The 24,515-nt window shown below is 42.1% G+C and overlaps 1 protein-coding gene across 25 annotated transcripts in view; it reads left to right on the forward strand.

Annotated features, from left to right (window-relative positions):
• Positions 1-24,515, forward strand: part of SH3D19 (SH3 domain containing 19) — a 204,548-nt gene that overhangs the window by 148,683 nt on the left and 31,350 nt on the right. For 8 of the 25 annotated variants that reach the window (XM_086346344.1, XM_086346340.1, XM_086346367.1 and 5 more), the window contains 6 exons: positions 2,518-2,560; positions 5,033-5,171; positions 5,283-5,445; positions 6,512-7,501; positions 17,189-17,296; positions 23,814-23,929. In XM_086346344.1, the coding sequence (XP_086202470.1) occupies positions 2,518-2,560; positions 5,033-5,171; positions 5,283-5,445; positions 6,512-7,501; positions 17,189-17,296; positions 23,814-23,929 (1,559 nt within the window). Of the gene's footprint in view, positions 1-1,117; positions 1,159-2,517; positions 2,561-5,032; positions 5,172-5,282; positions 5,446-6,511; positions 7,502-17,188; positions 17,297-23,813; positions 23,930-24,515 lie in introns of all 25 variants that reach the window. The other 17 variants (XM_086346345.1, XM_086346354.1, XM_086346342.1 and 14 more) reach the window with 5 other exon arrangements.

Below are 24,515 nucleotides of genomic sequence, written 5' to 3' on the forward strand. Positions count from 1 at the left end.
AACTGGTCATTCTCCTCATCTGTGAGGTTGGAGAAGGATGGTCATTAAGGATCCATCCAGATTTATGACCCTGTTGGAATTTAGGAGAGTTCTTTATTAGCACTAATATTGCAAATCCAGATCTCTGTCTTTTATAAACAACTGGATATGAATTTTCCTTTGTACTGAGAATTCAGCCATATGAACTGAAAACTTTGTGAATAATTCTATGAAACAATAGACATTTCACTAAGAAAATCTTGCCTTTGTTCTGTGGTCTTAATCCAAAATGCACGGAAGACTGGCAGTTTGTGGCAGAGGTTGAAAGGAGCATGTTGTTCTGTGTGGGCCATGGTGGCAAATTTGATTCTCCTGGCAACAACCAGATCAAATCTGTTTAATCTGGTGAAATGAGAATGAGATTAAGCAGACAGCTGAGATTAGCAGGAAGATTGTGAGGCACTACGTGAAGTATTTCTAGCTGTTAAACTTGTTCACTGACAAAAAGTGCCAGTCATCCTATAAGGGTCAGGAGAGAAGAGAGATTTCAAAGATGAGGGAGTGTGAGGGGAAAAGTTCAGAGCAGGAGAGGGGAAAGGAGTGATTCTGTAAGACTGTGGGGGAGGCCTGTAAGTACGATTAGGGGGCCTTCAGTCCTGCCATCCTGCTCCATCAGTGTGGGAGTTCCAGTCTGCTTGCCAGGGGTGGGGGCCCGTTCCTAACAACCGCTGGTGTGAAGGGGCAGAGTCAAGTGAAAAGCCACCAATTTGAAAGATGTAAATTGACTACTGAATTACCTTTTACATATTATTCATACTTGAAAATTGATCCCTGTTGAAGTAGCAAATTGATTTTGTAAAATGATTCTTTTTTTTTTTTTGCTAAAAACTGTAGGAAGATTCCCTACCCCCACCCCCCACCCCCGTGGTTATGTGTGTGGATATCCTGCCTGCAACATAATTCTTTAGTCTCTGAAACTATGGTTCATCAACTTTTCCTTTTTCTCGAAATGCAGAGGGGGAGAAACATTGGCATGGCAAGACAGTTTTGCTGCTGAATTCCTTTTAGAGCTTAGGCAACTGGGTTCACTCTTTTTTCTCCCTTTCTTCTTCTGTAACCCCTTCTTTTTTTCCTTTAGCATTCATGAATAGTACACAGCAAAAATGCCCCGTGGAAGAGGTATGTTTGTGATGATAAATAACATGATGTCTTTTAAAAGTGCTGTGTCTGCTGATTCTGGCTTTAGTGATCGTGGTGATGTGATTGTAGCTTACTTGGTGAGCCTCTGACTTAATGAAACCATTCTTACAAATCAGACCTGCTGCTCAGAGCTTCAGCCTCTCTGTACTCTTTTTCCAGTAGAGAAAATATACCTCAGCTTGGTTTAACTCTTGATAGACGTGTACCAGTCAGTCACACCGGTTGATGATAGGAGGTCAGAACATCCTCCAACCTGAGATCCAAGGGTTTTGGTTTCAGGTGTTAGTTTTGCTTTGCTAACCCCATGCTGGATCTGCTGTCACAGCGCTAGCCCCAGCCTAAATTTCATTCCCTCTCCCATCTCTACCCCTGCCTTCCCAGCTTGGGCAGCCTCCTGGATCAGAGAGAACCAGAACTTAACAGGAGGAAGAAAGATTCATACCTTCAACCTGTTCAAATCGAAAGAACTAAAAAAGTAGAATATCAGAGAGACATGGGAAGTAGAAATAGTTGATATCTGAAACAAATCCCCCTTTGTCCACAAATTTTTTACCATATACTATTTGATTTTTTTGAAGGTATCTTTTAAATGTGCTTCTTAAAATAGGAATACTGTTCTCTGTTACACATGCGTGTGTAATAGTGACCCCATGTGTGACACATTTTCCAAGTCATTTGGTTAATACAGAATTTAATTTTAAAATAAAATTTGGAAAAATGTAATCCATCTAGTTTTTGGAGTTTGAGGTTTAAGGGAAAAGTTAGTGCTGCATGTACAATAATAGTCTCTAAACATGTTTATAAAAGTGATTTGAACACTTTTTGCATGTATTATCTCTTAAGTAACAAAACAACTTAACCTCATAAAACTCAAGAAAAATTAGAAAATAGTTGGAAATTTGACCACTTCCACTTCTTTACAATAGACTTATAAACAAATATCACAAAAGCATAATCATATGGATTAGAATAGATATTTAAAATTTTTTTCTGCCCATCGTTATTTCCTGTCATCATAATGTTCTTACCAGGCAGTTTCTACTTAATAGCTGTCTGCTTTGTTCATTCTTCAAATTATTTTCAGAACCACAGAACGTGCTTTGGAATGTTTTTGAAATCTGTATTTTCTTATGCAACTCAAATATATAACTATGATTAACTTTATGCCATATGAGAAGGTTGTTTTGATTTGCTTTTCTACTTATGGGTGATAAAATTCATAATTCTATCTAATGTCAAGTATTAGCTAACTTTTTCCAAAATTGTATCCTGTAAAAGTTTAAACATTTATTCAATGTATGAATTTTGTACTATATCAGAGTATTGTTTCTTTTGTAGCTTCTCGGACTTCTATTCAGAGTGAGCTTCATCGAGATAGGAGGTATGGTTATATTTATAATAGAGGACATATATTCTGCTAATTATGAAGTAAAAGTATCATCAGTTAACAAATTGCATATTTTTCTCATAAACAGTATATTACAGTGTTCTACCTCATCAATACATTTTCTAAATTAATCTACAAGTTTGAATGATGGTTTCTGTTGAGAAAAGAAGCAGTACAAGCCTGAAAATGTTCTCTTGACAGTAATCATTTACTGAAGTCAGTTTCAAAATGTTTATTAAGCAATTGCTCTATGGAAAGCATTGCTGTAAATGCTTCAAAGATATGCTTTGTACCTCATAGTTACTTAGTAAATATCACATGGATGAATGAACTGATGACAGGATGGAAAACTGAATAAAGGAAAGATAAAGAAAGGAAAAGTCAGGTAAGCTAGATGGATAGCAAGTGAATAAAAATGGCTAGATGACTGGTGAGGTGGGGGAGCAGGGAGGAGTGAGTCACTGTACAGATAGAAGGAAGGACCAGTAGATGGACCGATGGGAGGATGGATGGAAGGGCGGACAGGTAGACGAGGAGAAAGGTAGATTTATGGTCCCTGCTTTCAAATGTCTTAAAGTATAGTGTATAGTAATGAACGGGGACTTTAACCAAGTTCGAATCCTGACTTCGCTGTCTCACCCTGTGACCTCGGGCAAGCTCCCTAACCTTTCTTAGTTTATGTATCCCCACCTTTAAAATACGTCAGAGGGTTGGCATGAGGGCTAATACACGTATAGTGGTTAACGTTTATTAACTAGTAGCTCACTATCTATTTAGATAAAAGCCATATAAACATTGGAACACTGGAATAACTCTTTTGGATTACACAGAGGGAAGTCAAAGTTAATTGTGCTAGAAGGCAATGGCACCCCACTCCGGTACTCTTGCCTGGAAAATTCCATGGACGGAGGAGCCTGTGAGGCTGCAGTCCATGGGGTCGCTAAGAGTCGGACACGACTGAGCGACTTCACTTTCACTTTCCACTTTCATGCATTGGAGAAGGAAATGGCAACCCTCTCCAGTGTTCTTGCCTGGAGAATCCCAGGGACGGAGAAGCCTGGTAGGCTGCAGTCCATGGGGTCGCACAGAGTCGGACATGACTGAAGTGACTTAGCAGCAGCAGCAGCAGCAGCACACTTAGCATTATATCTAAGAGGGCTAAAGGCTAAATGCAATTTGTGAAACAATTTTTCTAACTCTTAATACATGCTCATTACAGAAAGTATTGGAAAACTGAGAAAAATATAAAGAATAAAACACAGCTTATTCACTCTCCTATGTAAAGACAGCAACAATTAATAATTTTGAATAGTACATTCCAGATTATGAAAATAGGTAGCTAGATTCTGTACATACACCTCAGAACCTGGCTTTTCTTAATAATTAGATCTGGTAATTATAGTTCCCTTTGTCAATGCAATTTCTTCCGATATATGACTTTTGTGATTAAATATTATTTGTGAGGTGATCATATACTTTAATCATTTTTCTCATTGAAATATGTTCTTATTTCAGTTATTTGTCCTAATAAATAATTCTTATTATTTAAATTTTTAAAAGCTGTAAGCAGAGGTTCTTAAGGAATACAGTTCAAACAACATCAATGGGCAGGTTCTACTGTTTCACAAGCTAGCATGAGAATGTGTGTGCGTGTACAGTTTTGGTAATGGCAGTGCATTTTATTTTTATTTTCCATAGAGTACCAGAGAAAGGCAGAGCAGGTCACCATCACACCTATTTGTTAGATGAGAAAAGTGAGGCTCAAGAGAGGTTGATGAGTTTGCTCAGAGTCAGGCAATTGGTATTTGCTACGAAATCAGGTTGAAGGTTAAATGAGATCAGAGAATCAGCTTAAGAGAATAATGAAAGAAGCCACACCTAAATCACTGTGGCTCCTCAGGACGGAAGATTAATCATCAGATTCATATGCAGACTGACCAGGAACACAGGAACACACGTCAGGGTCTAGAAGTGAACGTGCCAACTCTAAACACTTAAAGATAACTGACTGAGGGAGAGGTCCAGTGAGGAGGAAGACGCTGTTCTTCTAATTATATAGTATTGTTTCAGAGTATGTACTTTGGAATAACAGGAAACGAAACATTTCCATTTGACCAATGCATTTTTCTACCTTACGATGCACCTATGTTTGTACCATAGGCCAGATAGCAGAACCCTGGGAGAACGAGCTTGTGTGGGTCTTGGATCTGAATTCTGATCAGCCAAGGCAGAGTGAAGTGTGCTCGAGGTGTATCTCTAACTCTCTGAGGCCAGTGTCTTGGAGGATGGCTGTCATTTGCTCCTTCGAAGCCTGTCTGGGTATGCTGCTAGAGACAGCCCAGGCCAGACAGGTCATTTTTGTGACTGGCAGGCTTTATGTCACTTTCTTGGCTGATAGTTATTTTCATAAATCTTTGAACACTTGCAAATAGACAAAACCTCACTGAGGCTTCTGTCTGTTTCCAGGCGCCCAGAGATCACCATTGTGGCAGCTGAGCCGCTGAGGCCCACCTCGTGGTTTCCAGGAGCCCACCCACCAGGACTGGCATTTCCCCCAGCTTCTGCAGCGGGCCCTTGGAGGCCCAGTGAGCTGGTTCCTGCTGAGGTGAGTAAATATCGCATTACCTCTTTGCATTTTATTTTTAAATGAAGTTCAAAGATAAGAACCTTGGCTATCGCCTACAGCTGTTTAAAATCTTCATTCTTCATTTTGCAGCTCCCACCATCTTATGAACAAGTCATAAAAGAAATCAACCAAGTTCAAGTTAACACTACAAATAATAATAATGCTGCTGCCACTCCACGGCACACTATTACTTCAGCAACTCAGACTGACTTTTCAGAAGAAATAGACAACCATCTGCCTCAAAGTAATGCAAGTAATTTGTCTTCCTTCCTTCCGACCTAGTTCTCAGGAAGTAATCAGTAGACTCCAGCCTTTAAAATAGTTTGCAATTTGTGCATAATTCATTGAGCTCGATTTCCAGTTGGTATGTGATCACTGTGTGCTTGCTTTATTTGGCCTTGCCGTGATTATTATAATAGATCATTCTCACAAGCTGCAGCCCCAATCTCTAGGGTTCATCCTAGTTCATATCACAAAAACATCATCCTTTTAACTCATGCTGATGCCCTTTATTTCCATTGAGAAAGCCGTTATATTTAGCAACTTAAACTTAGTAGGATGCTAAAAGTTGTCCTTTTAGGCTTTTTAAAAGCCCTTGTAGGGATTTCCCTGGTGATCCAGTGGTTAAGTCTTTGCATTCCAATGCAGGGGTTGTGGAGTTTGATCCCTGGTTGGGAAATTAAGATCCTGCATTTGTGTGTGTGTGTGTGTGTGTGTGTGTGCACACGCTCAGTCATTCAGTCATGTCTGACTTTTTGTAACTCCATGAGTTACAGGCTCCTCTGTTCATGGAATTTTCCAGCCAAGAATATTGGAGTGGGTAACCATATCCTACTCCAGGGAATCTTTCCAACCCAGGGATCAAACCCGAGTCTTTTGCATCTCCTGCATTGGCAGGTGGATTCTTAACCACTGCACCGTCTAGGAGCCCAAGATCCTACATGCCACATGGCAGAAAGAAAGAGGGGGGCATTGTATTAGGATAACAGATAAGAGTAAGTTACCTTGGAAAAGTAAAGCAAGAATTGTTAAAATTTTGACAAGAGAGATGGTTTATTGATACATCTACTGAGAATCAGGAATTTAATGATGTTTTAAAATATTATATAATGAATTTTTCTTAAATGAATAAATGCAGCCCGAAGAACCCTCCTGCAGGAAGCTGAATATAAACATTTCCCCCATGATTTTAGAATTACTTTTTACTAATGAAGGAAACCAAAATCTCTTGTTATTCTATATGTATATTTTTTAAATCTGTGTGTCTTTTTCCTTTGAAATAGTCACATTGCAGCTTCTGTTCATTTTGGTCTTGTCAGCCCTACAGGCACCTCTGAAACCCCTCCAGCCATCCCCCGCCATCTCAGCCAGGCACCCTCCAACAATCGAGGGGCCTCTAATCGTCTTTGATATTTCTGAAGAACAGAATTGTCCACAAAACTCCAGTGCTCCAAGATGTCCAGTGCCAAAACCAAGATCAAAAAGCAACCTCAGACCAGTGGCCAGAGATTCTCACGTTAAAGAGCAGAATTCCCGGAGCAGTCCGGTGGCCGCGCAGGAGGAGGCAGCCCCGAGCCGGCCCCCGTCCCTGTGGGAAGGTGCCAGCTGCCCTGAGGGCCAGGCCGCGATGAACACGATGAGCGCAGAGCAGAGCCGCAGCACTGTCATTTCCAGGATCAAAGCGCTTGAGGGCCAGACAAGTACAGAAAGCTCGGGACTGCCCAAGAAGCCGGAAATTGTGCCCCGCACAATCCCGCCCAGACCTGCTGTTTCCTCAGGGAAACCCTCTGTGGCTCCCAAACCTGCAGCCAGTAGAGCCTCTGGAGAATGGGACTCCTGGACCGCAAGCAGACTCAGGGGGGCCCCCTCCCCACACTCTCCGCCGAAGGAAGCAAGGAGCAGCCCCGTCACCAAGCCCGAATTGCCAAAGAAACCAAATCCTGGCCTTATCCGGAGCATTAACCTTGAGAGTCTGGGTGGAGGGCCCATGGCTGAGAGCCCCAATGGTGGGAAGAAAGCCCCGACTCCTGCTCCTCGGCCTTTACTGCCCAAGAAATCAGTGTCCTCAGAAACCTCCCCCTGCTCTGTGGCTTTGCTGAAACCGGTCACTGTGCCTCCCCGACTCTCGGTGGCGTCACAAGCCAAAGCCTTCAGGTCACTGGGAGAGGGACCCCCAGCCAGCCCCCCGGTTCCTGCTCAGCAGAGCAAGCCTCCGGGTGACATCGACCTCATCAGCTTCGATGATGATGTGTTACCCCCGCCATCTGGGAAGCTGGCTGAGGACTCGGTTGGTCCAGACATGGTTCTGGGTGAGTAAAACCCACAAGTAGAGAGGAATCTAAGCTTCTCCGAGGGTTGTCTTGAAAAGGCACCTGCTGTTTTCATTTCCAGCACGTGAGTTCTTGAGGTGTGGACACGCACACGTGTGCACATGCATGCGTGTGTGTGTAGAGACAGGGAGGAAGAGTAAGGAAACAAGGAGCTAGGTGGGAGAAAGAATCAGAGCGAAGGGAAAATCTGAGGTGGGGAGATAGAGAAAAAGAGAGAGATGCATGGGTTTTTTAAAATATTTATTTGGCGGTGCCGGATCTTAGTTGTGGCACGTGGGATCTTTAGTTGCAGCATGTGAGATCTAGTTCCCTTACTAGGGATCGAATCAGGACCCCCTGCATTGGGAGCTCGGAGTCTTAGACCACCAGGGAAGTCCCACATGTGCTGATTACTGTCATCAAGGCAGGAATAAGCTGACTGGGACTAGGGACTTAACTAGATGAGAGGCTGGCTCCTTCCTCAGGCAAGTGGAGATTGGAGCATGAGGGGGATGTAGGGGAAACTTCTCAGAGATGGAAAGTCATGCCCCAGAAGGGCTCCTCAGATTGACTGAGCCCTGAGGGAGTGCCGGGAGAGGGGCCAGCCCTGCAGAGGACTTTGGCAAGAGCAGTCATCCCAGCCATATGTTGTAAAATGTTGTTGCATAATCTTCACAGAACACCTTCCCTTGGGAATGCTAAAGTTTTGTAAATAAAATATAACAGTTGTAAGTTTCCTGCCAAAATTAGGACAAATAGATTTCCCAAGAGGCAGAGAGTCTTTTTTTTTTTTTTCCTTTCCTCACACTGTTCAGATGGAGAGTGTGATGGTAAAGCTTATCTTTGATTTGCCAAACCAAGCTGCTCTACTTGTCATCAGTAAGATTCCATTTACTACTGTTTACTTATTTGGGTAGAGTTTATGAACATATAAGCATAATACTATTTTCAAAAGGTTAGCTGTTATTGTCTAAATGTTTAAGATGCATCAAAATGATATAAACTCTGTAATGCAAAACCAAATTCTGCAGAGCACAGATGTATTTCAGGTGATAACAACCATATATTTATTAAATATTTACCACCCACACAATGTAGGAACTGACTGTAACGTGCCTCTTGTCCATAAGAAGTGAAAAGAAAAACAGTAGAATATATTGAGTTTCTGCTGTGTTCCAAACCCTCTGCTAGATCCCAGACATACATTATTGAATTTAATCCTCACAGTAACCCTCGGCAAGGCATCATGGTTCATTGACATATGAAGAATATCAGACTGAGTGAGATAAACACCTAACTTAATCAGTATCATAAAACTAATAATTTTCCAAAGCAGGATTCAAGCTGCATCTTTTTATTTTAAGTCTAGCTTATTTTTTACTCTATCATGTTGCACCTCAACATTCTCATGAATCCTTAAACCAGGCAACACATTAAAAACTTTTCAAGTCTTCATTATAGCATTTTTTATTTAAACCTTTTTGGCGTTAACAGGGTTCCAAGTAGGACAGAGAGAGTTAGATCCAATACCAGGAAGCCGTGAAGGGGTGGGAACAGTACAAGCCAAAGTAACACCACCTTCTGAAGCTGCTAGAGTCTGTGCTGATGGCACCGTGGTTAATAATTGCTGAGAATTTAGTCTGTGTCATCAAGCAGATAATTACAGTCATCTTCAAAAAGGAAGGTCAACAGTATCCATCAACATGAACATCATGTTGAGCTTCCTACTCAGCCTTTTCTGTTTCTTTATTTCTGTACAACGTTTAATTATTGAGGCACCTTTCAGTAAAAGGTGTAATTTGCTTGCCCTACCCGACTGCTTTAACCATTGCTCTTGCTTGTGGAGTTATCCTGAACTGAGCACTGTCTTCTTTTTATTTTTATTTATTTACTTATATGGCATGCCGGAGCTCAGTTCCCCAAATGGGGCTTGGGTCTGCGCCCCCAGCACTGGGAGTGCCGAGGCTTAACCACTGGGCCGCCAGGGAAGTCCCTCTGTCTTCCTTTTAAGCCTGCTCCCCTTCCTGTACTCTGCTCCTGTCCTAGCTTCTCCGTCACACTGCAGCCTTCCTAAAGAGCCCCGTAGGTCATGCTTGAGCCTCCCTACCTGTCATGCACAGTGGCTAGTTGTTTGAATTTAGAGTCAGGCAGGCTGGGGTCCACCACTTAATTGCTGTGGGACCTGAGGCAATTTACTTAACCCCATAGTGCCTTGGTTTCCTCATCTATAAAACATCATAATACTCCTCGTGGAGGCATTGCGAGTATTAAATATGATTATGCAGGAAAGCTCTATCACATTGTCTGAAACACAGTGTGTGCTCATTAGTGGTGGTTATTAGTCTTACTTCTTGCCCTTCACATCCAATAAGTTGCCAAGTCCTGCTGGTTTTACCTTATGATAGTTCTTTCTCTCATCTCCATCCCTCCTGCTACTGGCCCAGGTTTCTAATCTTCAGGTCCAGATAACTGCTGCTGCTACGTCGCTTCAGTCGTGTCTGACTCTGTGCGACCCCATAGACGGCAGCTCACCAGGCTCCCCCGTCCCTGGGATTCTCCAGGCAAGAACATGAAGTGGGTTGCCATTTCCTTCTCCAATGCATGAAAGTGAAAAGTGAAAGTGAAATCGCTCAGTCGTGTCCGACTCTTAGCGACCCCATGGACTGCAGCCCACCAGGCTCCTCCGTCCATGGGATTTTCCAGGCAAGAGTACTGGAGTGGGGTGCCATTGCCCTCTCCGCCAGATAACTGCAGTGACCTGCTAATCGAGCTTCTGCTTCTGCTTGCAAACCACCGTCAACCATACCATGCTTACGCGAGGGGTGTTTCTAGAGCACACATTGGACCTTGTTGCTTCCTTGCTTGTTGGCCTCCAGAGGCATTCAAGATTATCTCTGAATTCTTCAAAATGTAGGGGGATTTTTGTTTAATGACTGGGGCTTTGTGACTCTTTTAGAGAGGGAAACTATTTTTTGTTTGCACTGGGTCTTCGTTGCTGCATGCAGACTTTCTCTGGTTGTGGCGAGTGGGAGCTGCTCTTTGGAGCTTCTGATGGCGGTGGTTTCTCTCCTTGCGGAGCACAGGCTCAAGAGTTGCGGTGCACTGGCTTAGTTGCCATGTGGGCTCTTCCTGGACCAAGGATCAAACTGGTTTCCCCTGCATTGCAAGGCAGATTTTTAACCACTGGACCCCCAGGGAAGCCCTACACATTTTTTAGCCTGAAGTAGAATTGACCTACAACATTATGTTGGTTCCATGTGCATAGCCTGGTGATTCAGTATTTCAAAATGATCACCATAAGTCTAGTTACCATCTGCCAGCATACAGTTATTACAATATTACTGACTGTATTCCCTATGCTGTAAGGCTTTGTGACTTTTTGATGGTATATTAATAATATTGTCTTTGTAAGTAAAGGATTATGGTCTCTTTGTGAAAACTTGCCTAATCATTCTGGCATTAGCCAGAAACTGGGGGAGGAACCCCAGAGAAAGGCAAGAAACTCACAAATAGGCCTTTCCTTCTTTTTCTCTCCCCTCAAAAAGAAAGAAAATCCAATAAAGTAGTTTTCATAAAATGAAGTTACCATATTAATCTCAGGAAATAGAGATCAGAAAATACTGAAGCTATGAAAACATTGTAAGGATTAGAAAATTATTAAGGGGAAACTCATAAAACAGGCGTTTAATATTGGATTCATTTCTTGGCTAGAATGCCTTCTAGGTTAATGTAATAGAGCTGAGAAGCATTAGCAGTTCCTCTTCACACCTTTACAAATCATACCCAGTTGTCAAAAAAGCAGAATGCTTCTGCTCTCAGCCCCATTACACAGACCAGAATAATAGTTTAGCAGCCAATTTCTGCTATTAACAGAACTCAAGGGGAAAAAATGACAGAAAAGCAAGCCAAGGATGGTGAAACCAATTATGACGACAAGCATATTATTAGAGACAGGTAATGGGCGGAAAACTACATTACCATCATGTTTTTCTCGACCCGGTAGTGAAGCCCATGCGGGTATGGGTGTAAAGGGGCCTGCTTGTTTGGCAGCGGGTGTAGAGTAACTGGCATTGGTGCAAGGGGCTGGAAGGAGGGCTGAGTAAACACTGCAAGTAACAGTAGAGAAAGATGCCGTGGGCTTTCCTTGGACTTGCTTAGGAGATGCTTTTGCAGACAGTTTTGATTTTTTCTGTAGAAGCAAGAGGAAACAGTCTTTGATAGAGAAAATTATGACCCTGAGGTTCTTAACCCTTTCTGGATCACAGAACACAGAATCTGATTAGCCTTTGAATCTTTTACTACTTTGAAAATACTGTTTTGACATATATGCACAATTGGAGGTACAATTTCCAGAGCCTCAAGGGCCTATTCTTCACCCCAGATCAAGGACTTCTACTGTGAAATACTGGAAATAATCCTTAGTGGACCGCTTACATAAATTCTGATGCGTCCATACAATGGACTATTGTGCAGTAACGAAAAAAGAGGCAGACACCTGGTATGCCTACTACGGACCTACTGTGGACCAATCTCCAAGGTATTATTAGGCGAAAAATATAAAGTATCGATTGTACTCATGGTATTTTAGCTATTGTTGCTGTTAAAACACATAAGCCCCATAAAAAAGAGAGTTTTTGTTTTTCTGGTTACTTTATGGAAAATTTTAGGGCTGTTATTGCCTTGAAAAAGTTACTAAAGGGACAAATATTTTCATATTTTTTCCTTTTATTTCTAAGTGATTTTTGTTTCGATTTATTTGGCATAGGTGTTATTTCAGCTTAATTTTGTAACTTTTTCATGTGATTAAATTTATTGGATTTCTTTTCAGTTACAAAGTAACAGTTGCTGTAACGAATCAAACAATGTAAACATTTAGTAAAATAAAAAGTTAATCTCTCTCCAATCCACTCAAACCCCCAGAGTAGCCAGTGTGAACCATGTTGTATGCAGCTTTTGGTGCCTTTGAATGTTCCAAACCAAAGCTTACAAACATGTACACATATATAAACTTTTTCCTGCTTTTTACAGAAATTTTTACCGAACTGTACCCATTACTCAGCAGCTTGCTTTTTTCATTTAGTCCTGAGGTTTAAGGTCTTCTCTCTGGGCCGGTAGATCTAAGTCTGACCCTTGTTTCCTTACACCCGCCTGATATTCCCTGGGATGGGCACAACATAGTCGAGTCAACGTTTCCTCTAGTGATGGACATTTCAGGTTGTTTTGTTTTATTTATTTATTAATTTGCTGCTACAAAAAAATGCCATAGTAGACAGTTTCCTGCCTGGCACTGCCAGGAGTTCCCAAACATGAGGTGCCATTCTTGCTTTCTAGGTCACCTACTTAGATTGCTGTTGGAGAAAAATAGCCCCCTCATGAAAAGACATAAAAAGTAAACACATGGTGTATCTAGAGAGAGACTCACACAGCATCATCAAGATGAAACCAGGCCTGTGGCTCCACCTTCTCACTGCAGTGGTGCTGTGTGCCCTCCCCACCTATCTGCACGCCTCTCTGGATGGCAGCCCGGGCAGCGCGGACAGAGAGGCAGATGCCCAGCTCGCTGACTCAGGCAGTCAGCTGGGGGCGGTCACTCAGCAGACCCGCTCCTGCCAAACAGCACAGTGCTGGGACTTCTTGTTTCTCTGTATTGAGAAGGAATTTTTTTTCCAGAGACATATATAGTAGAATAATTACCCGTGATCTGAGTGCCAGTTATTAAAGAGTAGCTTTAAAATAAAGAGTAGTTTTAAATTAAAATAAATTAAATTAAAAATAAGGACCAAGAAGAGAGAAAGTGAATGTCTAGGATATTTTGAATACTTTGTATTTAAGTTTAAACCCAGCAAGTGTAAAAAAATGACTACACCCTTTAATGTGATCGGTGAGACCTGCAGGATTTGGGACGGGGTTCCCTGAGGCCAGTCCTCCAAGAGCAGGCACATTTGGGAGCCCCTGTGCCCAGCCCACCGAGGGCACTTGAGTGGCTTCTTTCTCCTTCCCTGCCCACCTTACTCATGCTCTCACTCCCGGAATGTGAAAAAGAGCGTAGGTGGTCTCCCGGCCCAGAATTTCAGATGAATTGGGGAACGATTGAAGTGATACCACACTCAAGATGTTCCTCTCCCTCCACATTCACCCCCTAAACTCGCCAACTAAACACCTATCCTAATGACCAACAGCTTACAAGGCCCCAGAGCAGCTGTTAGAGCAGATATGCTACTTGACTGGGAGAGCACCAAGAGCGGCTGTCAGTCTCAATCCTTTTCTTGAGTTTTGGTCCTTTTCCCAGGAGGAAACAGCTCTGAGAGGATGGGCCGTCACAGCCACAGTTGCAGGGTGGGGATGCTGAAGTCTGTGCCACAGCCACAGGAGGGGACAGAAGGTCACTGCTTGGCGGCCAGCAGGTTCCAACTAGGGCCACGGAGGCAGAGCAGGGGCAACAGCAGGGGAGAGAGAGACGAGCAGGGAGGAAAGCTGTGCACACGGGAAAGACATGATATTCCTGTGTTGGAATAAAATGTGTGCCAGATTACATGGGGTCTGCAGATTCTTCCATTTAGTCCAGCAGTACTCAGATGAGACGTCCAGGGAGTTCCGGTTCAGGTAATATTTGCAATAATGGGCTTTCATATCAGGGTACCTACCCCTTTTTATCCTTGAGCACTGCTATTTCCCAAAGACCAGATGTGTATTATTCAACTTGGAAGAACTGTTAGAATATGTAAAATCCAGTTGTTGGAAAGAGGGCCCTGGAGCCCTCCACTCCGCACACCCCCTTGCTCTGCCATTTCACATACAGCCTGCTTCCCTTCGGCCCACACCTGAAGGCCCCCTTGCTTGGTGTTTCCCTTCATCAGTAGCACGTCTCACCTGGTGATATACCACATGGGTCACTTTTCTGTTATATTTATTGTTTGTTGTCTCCATCTGCTGCCCAAGTGTAAGCATCATGAAGGCAGAGTTCTTTGCTCTGTTCACTGACATATTCCCAGTACCTAGAACAGCATTTGTTACGTAGCATGCACTCAATCAATACTGAATGAAAAAAAGTAAAAGAGCGAGTTACAAATGTTACCTACCCCCAGGTTCTTGGGTTCCTTAATCAATAGAAATTGACTAGAGGCCAGACAAGAAATTTAGGCAAGGCTTTATCGGGGCCCCTCCTGTAGCAGTGGGGAGCAAGAACAAGCAACAGCTTCCCTTGCTCTTTGGCTCCCCAATGGGGGCCAAGCTGCTTTCTGATATGGAGTGAGTCATGGGTACAGCTGGAGGGGTATATATGTGTGTCTTGGTCCCTCAGCCATGTCCAAACTCTTTGCAATCTCATGGACTGTAGCTTGCCAGGCTCCTCTGTCCGTGGAATTCTCCAGGCAAGGATACTGGAGTGGGTAGCCATTCCCTTCTCCAGGGGATCTTCCTGACCCAGGAACTGAAGCCTGATCTCCTGCATTGGCAGGCAGATTCTTTATCTTCTGAGCTGGAGGGGTAGCATAGATGTTTTCCCACCCCTTAGGCGGTATTGTGTGCGGGGGGCTTGTGCCATACCCTGCTTTTGCTTGGGGTTCTTCAGAAGTGGCAGTTGGGTTCTTTGGTCTCTTAGTCTCTTTTGTCCAGAATCTGCAGCGACTGCAAATGCGTGCAGTTATTTTAGTCTCGTGTGGTTTCTTAGTTGCTTGAGGAGGGGTGTGTCCAGGTGCAGGCACTGCAGCAGAGTCCCAGGTCCCAGCCTGTCTCACAAAGAAATAGACACAAAACGATTCTCCTTTTGTTTTTCAAAATACCTGCATAATCAGGATCTTCCTGGCGGTCCGTGATTAGGACTCAGTGCTTCCACTGCCGTGGCCCAGCTTCAATCCCTGGTCGGGGAAGATCCTACAAGCCATGTGCTGCAGCCCAGAAACTCCAAAACAACAGAAATATCTAAAATGCGATATAGGAAAAAATCTGTAGACAGATACACCAAATTTTAGATAATAATGATTACTAGAGGGATGGGATTACAGGAGATTTTCTATCATATATTTCTCAATGTTTCCCATTTTTACAATAATTATTACTTTTGAAATGAAAAATAATGCTATAACAAAATAAGGGATTAAAGAATTTGGTTAGAGCTAAAAGAGCTTTGTTTATTTTCTGGGGTTATATTGTAAGAGCCTTTTCTGAAAGTTTGACATTGTTTTGACCATGTTGACTTGGGTTTTTGAACAAAGACAAGACTTGCCTCACTAATGTGCTACTAATAGGTTTCCATAGAGGGGTCATCTAATTTTTTTTCCCCAGTAGCCTAATAGTAATTGTGTTATCTAGCATGCCACCTGGGGGTCTTATGTAGGTGGTAGATAAAGTAGGATTGCACTTGACTGTCCTGTCTCCCATCTCTCACTGTTAGTAGCACATGGTAGGCAGATGTGAGAACAAGTGACTAGTGAGTGGGTGCAGCTCTGGTGGCAGGTCTGAGAGTGGGGTGTCCTGAGAGCTGGGTGGAAGGGAAGGCGAGTGTCAGGGAGCTGAAAGGGCTTCTTATCCTGAGCTCAGCTTTTCATCTATCCTGAAAAGAGTTGGTCAGCACAAGGTGCTTTATTGAACAGCGGCTTGTAACAGGCCGACCACGAATGGTTGGAGTGCATTGTTTCACAGGGAGCATCTTCCCACAGGTGAGATCCAGAGGACAGGTGCCAAATACAACATATATTCATTCTGTCTCTTGCGGAATAAAGGCAGAAGCAGCCTCATGAGGTCCCATGTGCTGTGCAGAGTATGCATATGCATCATACAACATTTGATTTTATTTTTGCTTATCTATTTATTTTTAGATTTCTCATCTTTTAAAAAGTTTATGGTCATCTTTCTAAGCTACTAAAAAGAACATTTGCATTAAAGAAAAAAAGATTGTTTCTTTCAGTAAAAAGGTTTGGTGGGAGAATTCCCTGTTGGTACAGCGATTAGGGCTCCATGCTGTCACTGCTGAGGGCCCAGATTCAGTCCCTGGTCTGGGAGTTAAGGTCCCACAAGCCACGCAGTGTGGCCAGAGAAAAAGGGGAAAAGAAGTTTGGTGGTTATGCTTTTGTTTAAAATACTCTCGCTAAGCACATACTGCCCATTTTTAAATGAATGAGTTAAGACGGAGGAATGCTCACCCATATATCCTTGCCCCGAAATTAAATATTTGAAGGGAGATGTCTTACCTTACTTCCAGGATAAAACGCTTTCCATTTCATGTTAGTGAGGTGTGGTTTTACCTGACTATTCAATCTAAGACGGCAGAGCCCCCCTGGAGGCCCTGGCGGCCCTCGGGGGAGGTTTTCTAGCACAGGCACCGGAGTGGAGGATCCAGGAGGCTTCACAGTGCGGGGAAATGGGCTCCTTGTTTGAGTTGCCCCTCATTTTCAGGGAGACACTTATAAAATGATTACACTCCCGTGAAAGATAGCTTCTACATAATTGAAGATTGTCCTGGCTCTCTCTCATCAGAGAGGAAGAAAAGCCGTATAAATTATTTACCGAGCTCCAAGTTGTTTCCTTTCATGAGCCCTGATTTTGTTTTTGTCTCTGCAAACTGAGATTTTGTTTATCCATGAATAGTTTTCCCTAGGGCATGAGAAATATGACTGTTTAATTATGAATGAGGTTTTTTGTTTGAGTCCATATTAACTAAAACGTGCAAAATCAACTGTTTTTCATTAGATCCCTTTCAGCTCCCCACCAGAACAGAACCAACAAAGGAACAAGCAATTCAACCAGCACCCACCAGGAAGCCCACTGTGATTCGAATTCCAGCCAAACCGGGAAAATGTAAGCACTTCTCTGCCTCATTTATTTTTCACTCCAGGAGCTGGGGAGAAATATATGCTAATTTATCAATGTTTGCTTCTGAAATTATGTGTAATCGGCCATTTATTATTATTACTCATAGCTGAGAACATATAAAAGCAAGTTGTTTTTTCATAATTCTCTAGACAATTAGTACAGTTAATTTAGATTTTACTTCTCTTTAACATCCTTTTAGGCAGAGAGATTAGAATAATCTTAAACTCAGAATAAATGTAATATCCTATGTTAGTGCCAGTAGTAAAGATAGAGTGGAGAAGTAGTTGAAACTGATAGCAAATACAATTGTATATGTCTGTTAGGAGTATATTATTCCAGTCAGCATAATCTAAATATAGCTATGTGTGAATTGTCTGAAAGGAAATAACCAAAAGTTATAAAAAAGTAGCTATGTATAAAAAGACTTTTTAATTAGTATAACATTACATGTTTTATAAACTTCCTTACTTGATTTTTTCTGGGGGGCTGCCTTCTCGGGCTCTTAGTTCCTCAACCAGGGATCAAACCCAGGGTCTTGGCTTTGGAAGTGCAGAGCCCTAACCACTTTCACATTCTTACATGAAATTTTGGATGAGTTTTAATAAGTACTGCAAACAAAAACAAATCTGATATTATTATAAGAGAGAATCCTAGAGGGCCAAGAGAAAAAGTGTGTGAGATGTCTGTACACAGATGACAGACAGTGGGTTCCAGGTAATCACACACTTCCTCTGTGAGCCTCTTTCATTTCATTTCCTCTAACGCTTTTGCATAGCCCAGAGGCATCCTTGCCTCTGTCTAAGGAGACCCTGCCACTGCGTTCCTGCCAACAGCGGAGCAAGTATACCAGTCCTTCACCTGCAGCATCGCAGGGTTACGCTGTAGGCAGGCCCTGCAATGCCATGAAACCCCTTTAGCTTAGGGGTTTGACCTCTCTCTCTGTAAAATACTACCTAGAAGAATCATATTGGTTTCAGTCTCTTGATGGTTTTGTTAACGAATGGCTCCAACCCAAGTAGTGAGAAGATTGAACAAAGTTGCTATGGAAAATGAGGAAGAGAGAAAGTTAACGGTACCAAAATCTAGTGGTTTTTCACTTCGTTCAGTTCGGTCGCTCAGTCATGTCCTACTCTTTGCGACCTCGTGGACGTCAGCATGCCAGGCCTCCCTGTCCATCCCCAACTCCCTAAGTTTACTCAAATTCATGTCCATTGCGTCAGTGATGCCATCCAACCATCTCATCCTCTGTCGTCCCCTTCTCTTCCCACCTTCTATCTTTCCCAGCATCAGGCTCTTTTCCAATGAGTCAGTTCTTCGCATTAGGTGGCCAAAGTATTGGAGTTTCAGCTTTGGCATCAGTCCTTCCAATGAATATTCAGGACTGATCTCCTTTCAGATGGACTGGTTGGATCTCCTTGCAGTCCAAGGGACTCTCAAGAGTCTCCTCCAACACCACAGTTCAAAAGCATAAATTCTTCAATGCTCAGCTTTATTTATAGTCAAACTCTCACATCCTTGACTAGATGGACCTTTGTTGGCAAAGTAATGTCTCTGCTTTTTAATATGCTGTCTAGGTTGGCCATAACTTTTCTTCCAAGAAGCAAAGGTCTTTTAATTTCATGGCTGCAGTCACCATTTGCAGTGATATTAGAGCCCCCCAAAAATAAAGTCTGTCACTATTTCCATTGTTTCCCCAACTATTTGCCATGAAGTGAGGGGACCAGATGCCATGATCTTAGTTTTCTGAATGTTGAGCTTTAAGCCAACTTTTTCACTCTCCACTTTCACTTTCATCAAGAGGCTCTTTAGTTCTTCTTTGCTTTCTGCCATAAGGGTGGTGTCATCTGCATATCTGAGGTTATTGATATTTCTCCCAGCAATCTTGATTCCAGCTTGTGCTTCATCCAGCCCTTCATTTCTCATGATGTACTCTGCATGTAAGTTAAATAAGCAGAGTGACAATATACAGCCTTGACGTACTCCTTTCCTGATTTGGAACCAGTCTGTTGTTCCATGTCCAGTTCTAACTGTTGCTTCTTGACCTGCATACAGATTTCTCAGGAGGCAGGTCAGGTGGTCTGGTATTCCCATCTCTTTCAGAATTTTCCACAGTTTGTTTGTTGATCCACACAGTCAAAGGCTTTGGCATAGTCAATAAAACAAAAGTAGATGTTTTTCTGGAACTCTTTTGCTTTTTTGATGATCCAGCAGATGTTAGCCATTTGAACTCTGGTTCTTCTGCCTTTTCTAAATCCAGCTTGAACGTCTGGAAGTCCATGATTCATGTACTGTTGAAGATTCGTAGGAAGTTATATAGTAGTTTTAGACTAAAGAACTGGTAATGTGTTTCTTTTGACAGCATGATATAACCCACGGATATAGCCCACGTGACAGCTCATTGGATTGTCTGCTTGCTTGCTGTTACCTTATTATAAAGTGTTTGGGATTTTAATAAGCCTTGTGAGATATAATGATAATAAATATTGTCCAAAGTTCATGTGGCTTCAAGGAATACAACTTGTACATTGAAATGTATTCTCCTGTTGTGTCAGGGTCCCCAAAACCCCCATGTTTGGTGATTTGCTAGGAGGACTCACAGAACTTAGCATACTGTGATTTACCAGAAGGCAAAATCTGCAGAGGGAAAAGGTGCATGGGGCAAAGTCTGGAAGAAACCAGGCACAAGCCTCTGGGAGTCCTCTCCTAGTTGGGTTGCACAGGATGTTCCTCAGTCTCCTCAGTTGTGAAATGTCAATCAAGGAAGCTCATTAGAGACTCAGTACCCAGGGGTTTTGTTGGGGGCTGTTTACATGGGCACCTGTAGAAATTCTGTTATGTACCAAAATTCCAGATTCTCAAAGGGAAGCAGGTGGTCAGCGTAAACCGTATTATTTTGTTTTATCTGTTCTGGAAATAGTGGGAACCTTCCCCAAATCCAACTTTCTAGGCCATCAAGGGCCACGCTTATAACTCAGTCCTGAGGTGTTTATTCTTTTCTATATACTGATAAATTGGATTAGCAGTCCTGAAATCCTGAAAAAGACATATTGAAGGAGCACCTTTATTTATTCTCCTGACAAAGCTCCAGGAGCTATTAGAAAGCTGAGTTCTGTACTGCTGTATGTAAGAGAACGGAAGGGCTAGTTTCTAGAGAATTATTTCTATTTGTATAAAAAACTAGTTCCCCAGGGACTTTCCTGGTGGCCCAGGGGTTAAGACCCTGTGCCACCACTTCAAGGGACACTGATCTGATCCCTGATAGGGAACTAAGATCTTATATGCCACAAGGCATAGCCAAAAAAAAAACAGTCCCCTCAAATTTTATTACTACAATTAGTAAGCAATGCATATATGCCGTGGAGGAAAAAAAAATAAGACTTGGTGTCTGAAAAACTTTGAATGGATAAGAAAAGAAACAAACAGCTTTGTGGTGCAAAATTCCTTCCTCTGAACCTGTCAGCTTCTTCCCCTGGAGACCTGTTTCTTCTGACTAAGATGTCCTTTCCCCAGATATCTGCATAGCTTCCTTCTTCACTGTTCTTTCAGGTCATTGCTCAAATGGCACTTTTCTCATTGAGGCCTCCGCTGACCACGTTATTTGAAATCGAAAATCTCCACCTCCCCCACGTACCCACATCAGATAATTACTACGTCCCTTACTTCCAGTAAGCTATCTCCTCTCTACTTTCTGTTCAGTTCAGTTCAGTTCAGTCACTCAGCTGTGTCCGATTCTTCGCGACCCCATGAATCGCAGCACGCCAGGCCTCCCTGTCCATCACCAACTCCCAGAGTTCACTCAGACTCACATCCATCGAGTTGGTGATGCCATCCAGCCATCTCATCCTCTGTCGTCCCCTTCTCCTCCTGCCCCCAATCCCTCCCAGCATCAGAGTCTTTTCCAATGAGTCAACTCTTCACATGAGGTGGCCAAAGTACTGGAGTTTCAGCTTTAGCATCATTCCTTCCAAAGAAATCCCAGGGCTGATCTCCTTCAGAATGGACTGGTTGGATCTCCTTGCAGTCCAAGGGACTCTCAAGAGTCTTCTCCAACACCACAGTTCATGTTCTTACTACTTTGTACCCTTTGGTTTTTTGTCACGACAATATATCCTAAGTGATTTATTATTTCTGTGTAAGAATAAGGAAACTACAACACAGAGAGAGTCTTCAAGATGACAACTGAGTTGGACAGTCTCTGTACGGCAGCCCTGCCTCTCACCAAGAAGGCTTGCCTGTCTCTGTATCATCGATTTCCTAGTAGCTGGCCTAGGTACTTTCCTCCTTTGTGAGTGTTTCCCTGTCTGTGAATAAAACAGGAACTCATACTCTTGTTGGAAGTTTTTCATGTGAAATGGAAGCAAACAGTGTTCATTTGAATGAGAAAGATTCCCATCTCCTTTAAATGCCTTAACCAGTAAAAGGTGGCTTCAGCCTCCTTTAGTGTGTTACCATCATCCTCTCTCCAAGTATTTTGCACACAGCTTTTACTTAGCTATCACAAATTAAGCCTGGTCATCTTTGTTTTCTTCTTTTTATACTAAGTTGGTACACTATCTCTGGGTTAAGGATATAATTTGGATGTAAAGATATTGCTTATGGAAATGAGAGCAATTAAGCCCATTAATCTGGAGCTGATGAATTGGAAAGCACATTTAATTATTTGGATCGGGGGAGGGTTGGACACACCACCTATTAGGAAGCAGCAAGGCTTATTACAATGAGAATAGACTTTTGGGTTCAAAGCTGTGGTCTGACTGTTACTAGCATCAAGACCTGGATGTTTTTGTTGTTCAGTTGCTATGTCCATCTCTTTGCTACCTCATGGATTGCAGCACGCCGGACTTTCCTGTCCTTCACCATCGCCTGCAGTTTGCTCTAGCTCTTGTCCATTGAGCCAATGATGCCATACAACTATCTCATCCTCTGTCATCCCCTTTTCCTATTGCCTTCCATCTTTCCCAACATCAGGGTCTTTTCCAATGAGTTAACTCTTTGCATCAGGTGGCCAAATATTGGAGCTTCAGCATCAGTACTTCCATTGAATATTCAAGTTTGGTTTCCTTTAGGATTGACTGGTTTGATCTCCTTGCTGTCCAAAGGACTCTCAAGAGTCTTCTCCAGCACCACAATTCAAAAGCATCAATTCTTCGGTGCTCAGTCTTCTTTATGGTCCAACTCTCACATCCATATATGACTACTGGAAAAACCATAGCTTTGACTATACAGACCTTTGTCAGCAAAGTGATGCTTCTGCTTTTTAATACACTGTCTAGCTTTGTCATAGCTTTTCTTCCAAGGAGCAGCTGTCTTTTAATTTCATGGCTGCAGTCACCATCCATAGTGATTTTGGATTCCAAGAAAATAAAATCTGTCATTGTTTCCATTTTTTCCCCATCTATTTGCCATGAAGTAATGGGACCAGAAGCCGTGATGTTAGTGTTTTGAATGTTGAGTTTTAAACCAGTTTTTTCACTCTCCTTTTCCCCTTTCATCAAGAGGCTCTTTAGCTTCTCTTTACTTTCTGCCCTTAGGGTGATACTATCTCTATATCTGAGGTTGTTGATATTTCTCCTGGTAATCTTGATTCCAGCTTGTGATTCATCTAGCCCAGCATTTCACAGGATGTACCCTGCATATAAGTTAAATAAGCAGGGTGACAATATACAGCTTTGACGTACTCCTTTCCCAATTTGGAACCAGTCCGTCGTTACATGTCCGGTTCTAACTGTTGCTTCTTGTCCTGCATACAGGTTTCACAGGTGGTCTGGTATTCCCATCTCTTTAAGAATTTTCCACAGTTTGTTGTGATCCACATAGTCAAAGGCTTTAGCATAATCGATGAAACAGAAGTAGATTTTTTCTGGAATTTCCTTGCTCTTTTCTATGATCCAGTGGATATTGGAAATTCAGCTTGTACATGTGGAAGTTCTCTGTTCATGTACTGTTGAAGCAAGACCTGGGTAGTTCATTTGTTTTCTTCTCAGCTTCAGTCTCTTCATCTGTCAAATGGACGCAATGCTATCTAGCATAGTGCTGTCTAATATGGTAGCCAATAACCACATGTGGCTACTGAGAACTTACAGTGTGGTCCATGCAACTGCAGGACTGAACTGTTTATTTAATTTTAATTAAGATTGAAGTTCAAACTGCCATAGTGGCTACTAGCTAGCAGATCTAGCACTTAGATAGATGTTGGTTAGAGAGATGCATATGGATAAAGTGCCTTAACCTAATGCCTGGTCCATAGAAGGTTCCAACAAATGCTGGCTCACTGTTGTAATTGTTTAGTGTCATTTTTACTCTTGATGAAACATTGGGTAAAACTGACTGATGGCTGCTAACCCATCGATTTTCTGAGATTTGTCAGGAAATCTTTCTCATTGCTTAGCTGTCTATTCTTTTTGTGTATGGACATTTTCTTAAGGAAGCGAGCTGCAGTCTTTCCATCCTGTGAAACCCTCGAAGACTAGAAATTACTGATTAATTATTGTTATTTTTCCAGGTTTACATGAAGAGGATCCACAGAGCCCACCTCCTCTCCCTACTGAAAAACCTATCGGAAACACCTTCAGCACAGTATCTGGAAAGCTTGGTAATGCTGACAGAACTAGAAACTTGGTAAGTGGTCATTATAGGTTGTCCTAAGCTACACACTGATTTTAAGTACTCAGCTGATGTCTAAATTATTTTACTGTTGGTCAGATAAAACCTTTATTACAAACCATTTTCTAAGCTCCATGTACTTATTTAATATTTTAAAAATTCATATAGGATAAAAGACTTAGGCTCATCATAAAATAATTTGCCCTATACCAGTATATTGTCTTTTAAAATTTTTATTATTTTTTACATTTTTGGTTGTACTGGCTCTTTGTTGTGAAAACAGATTTAATTCAGTGATCAGATTATATTTGAAATACTGGATGAATCACATCATTTTAAGGTAATCATGAGCATTTGTTCATCTGAAATTTAGGAGAAAGTTATTTTTTAATTTTAAAAATAGCGCTTTAGCATGTGCTTGTTAACAGATGGTGGTCAAAAGGTTAAATATATACACATTTTTTAAAAAATTACAACTTCAATACCATTATTCCATACTTTTTGAAATTCCTAGGTTATCTTTATAGTTTGTTCCAAAAGAAACCAGTTCTTAAAGTCTTTGAGCCAAATTTTCAGTTCAAATTTCATGATAGTTTTACAT

Source organism: Bos grunniens, chromosome 17 (genome assembly GCF_055505025.1).
Source record: "Bos grunniens cultivar Pamir isolate PY7600 chromosome 17, Bosgru_T2T1.0, whole genome shotgun sequence".
Lineage (NCBI taxonomy): Eukaryota > Metazoa > Chordata > Mammalia > Artiodactyla > Bovidae > Bos > Bos grunniens.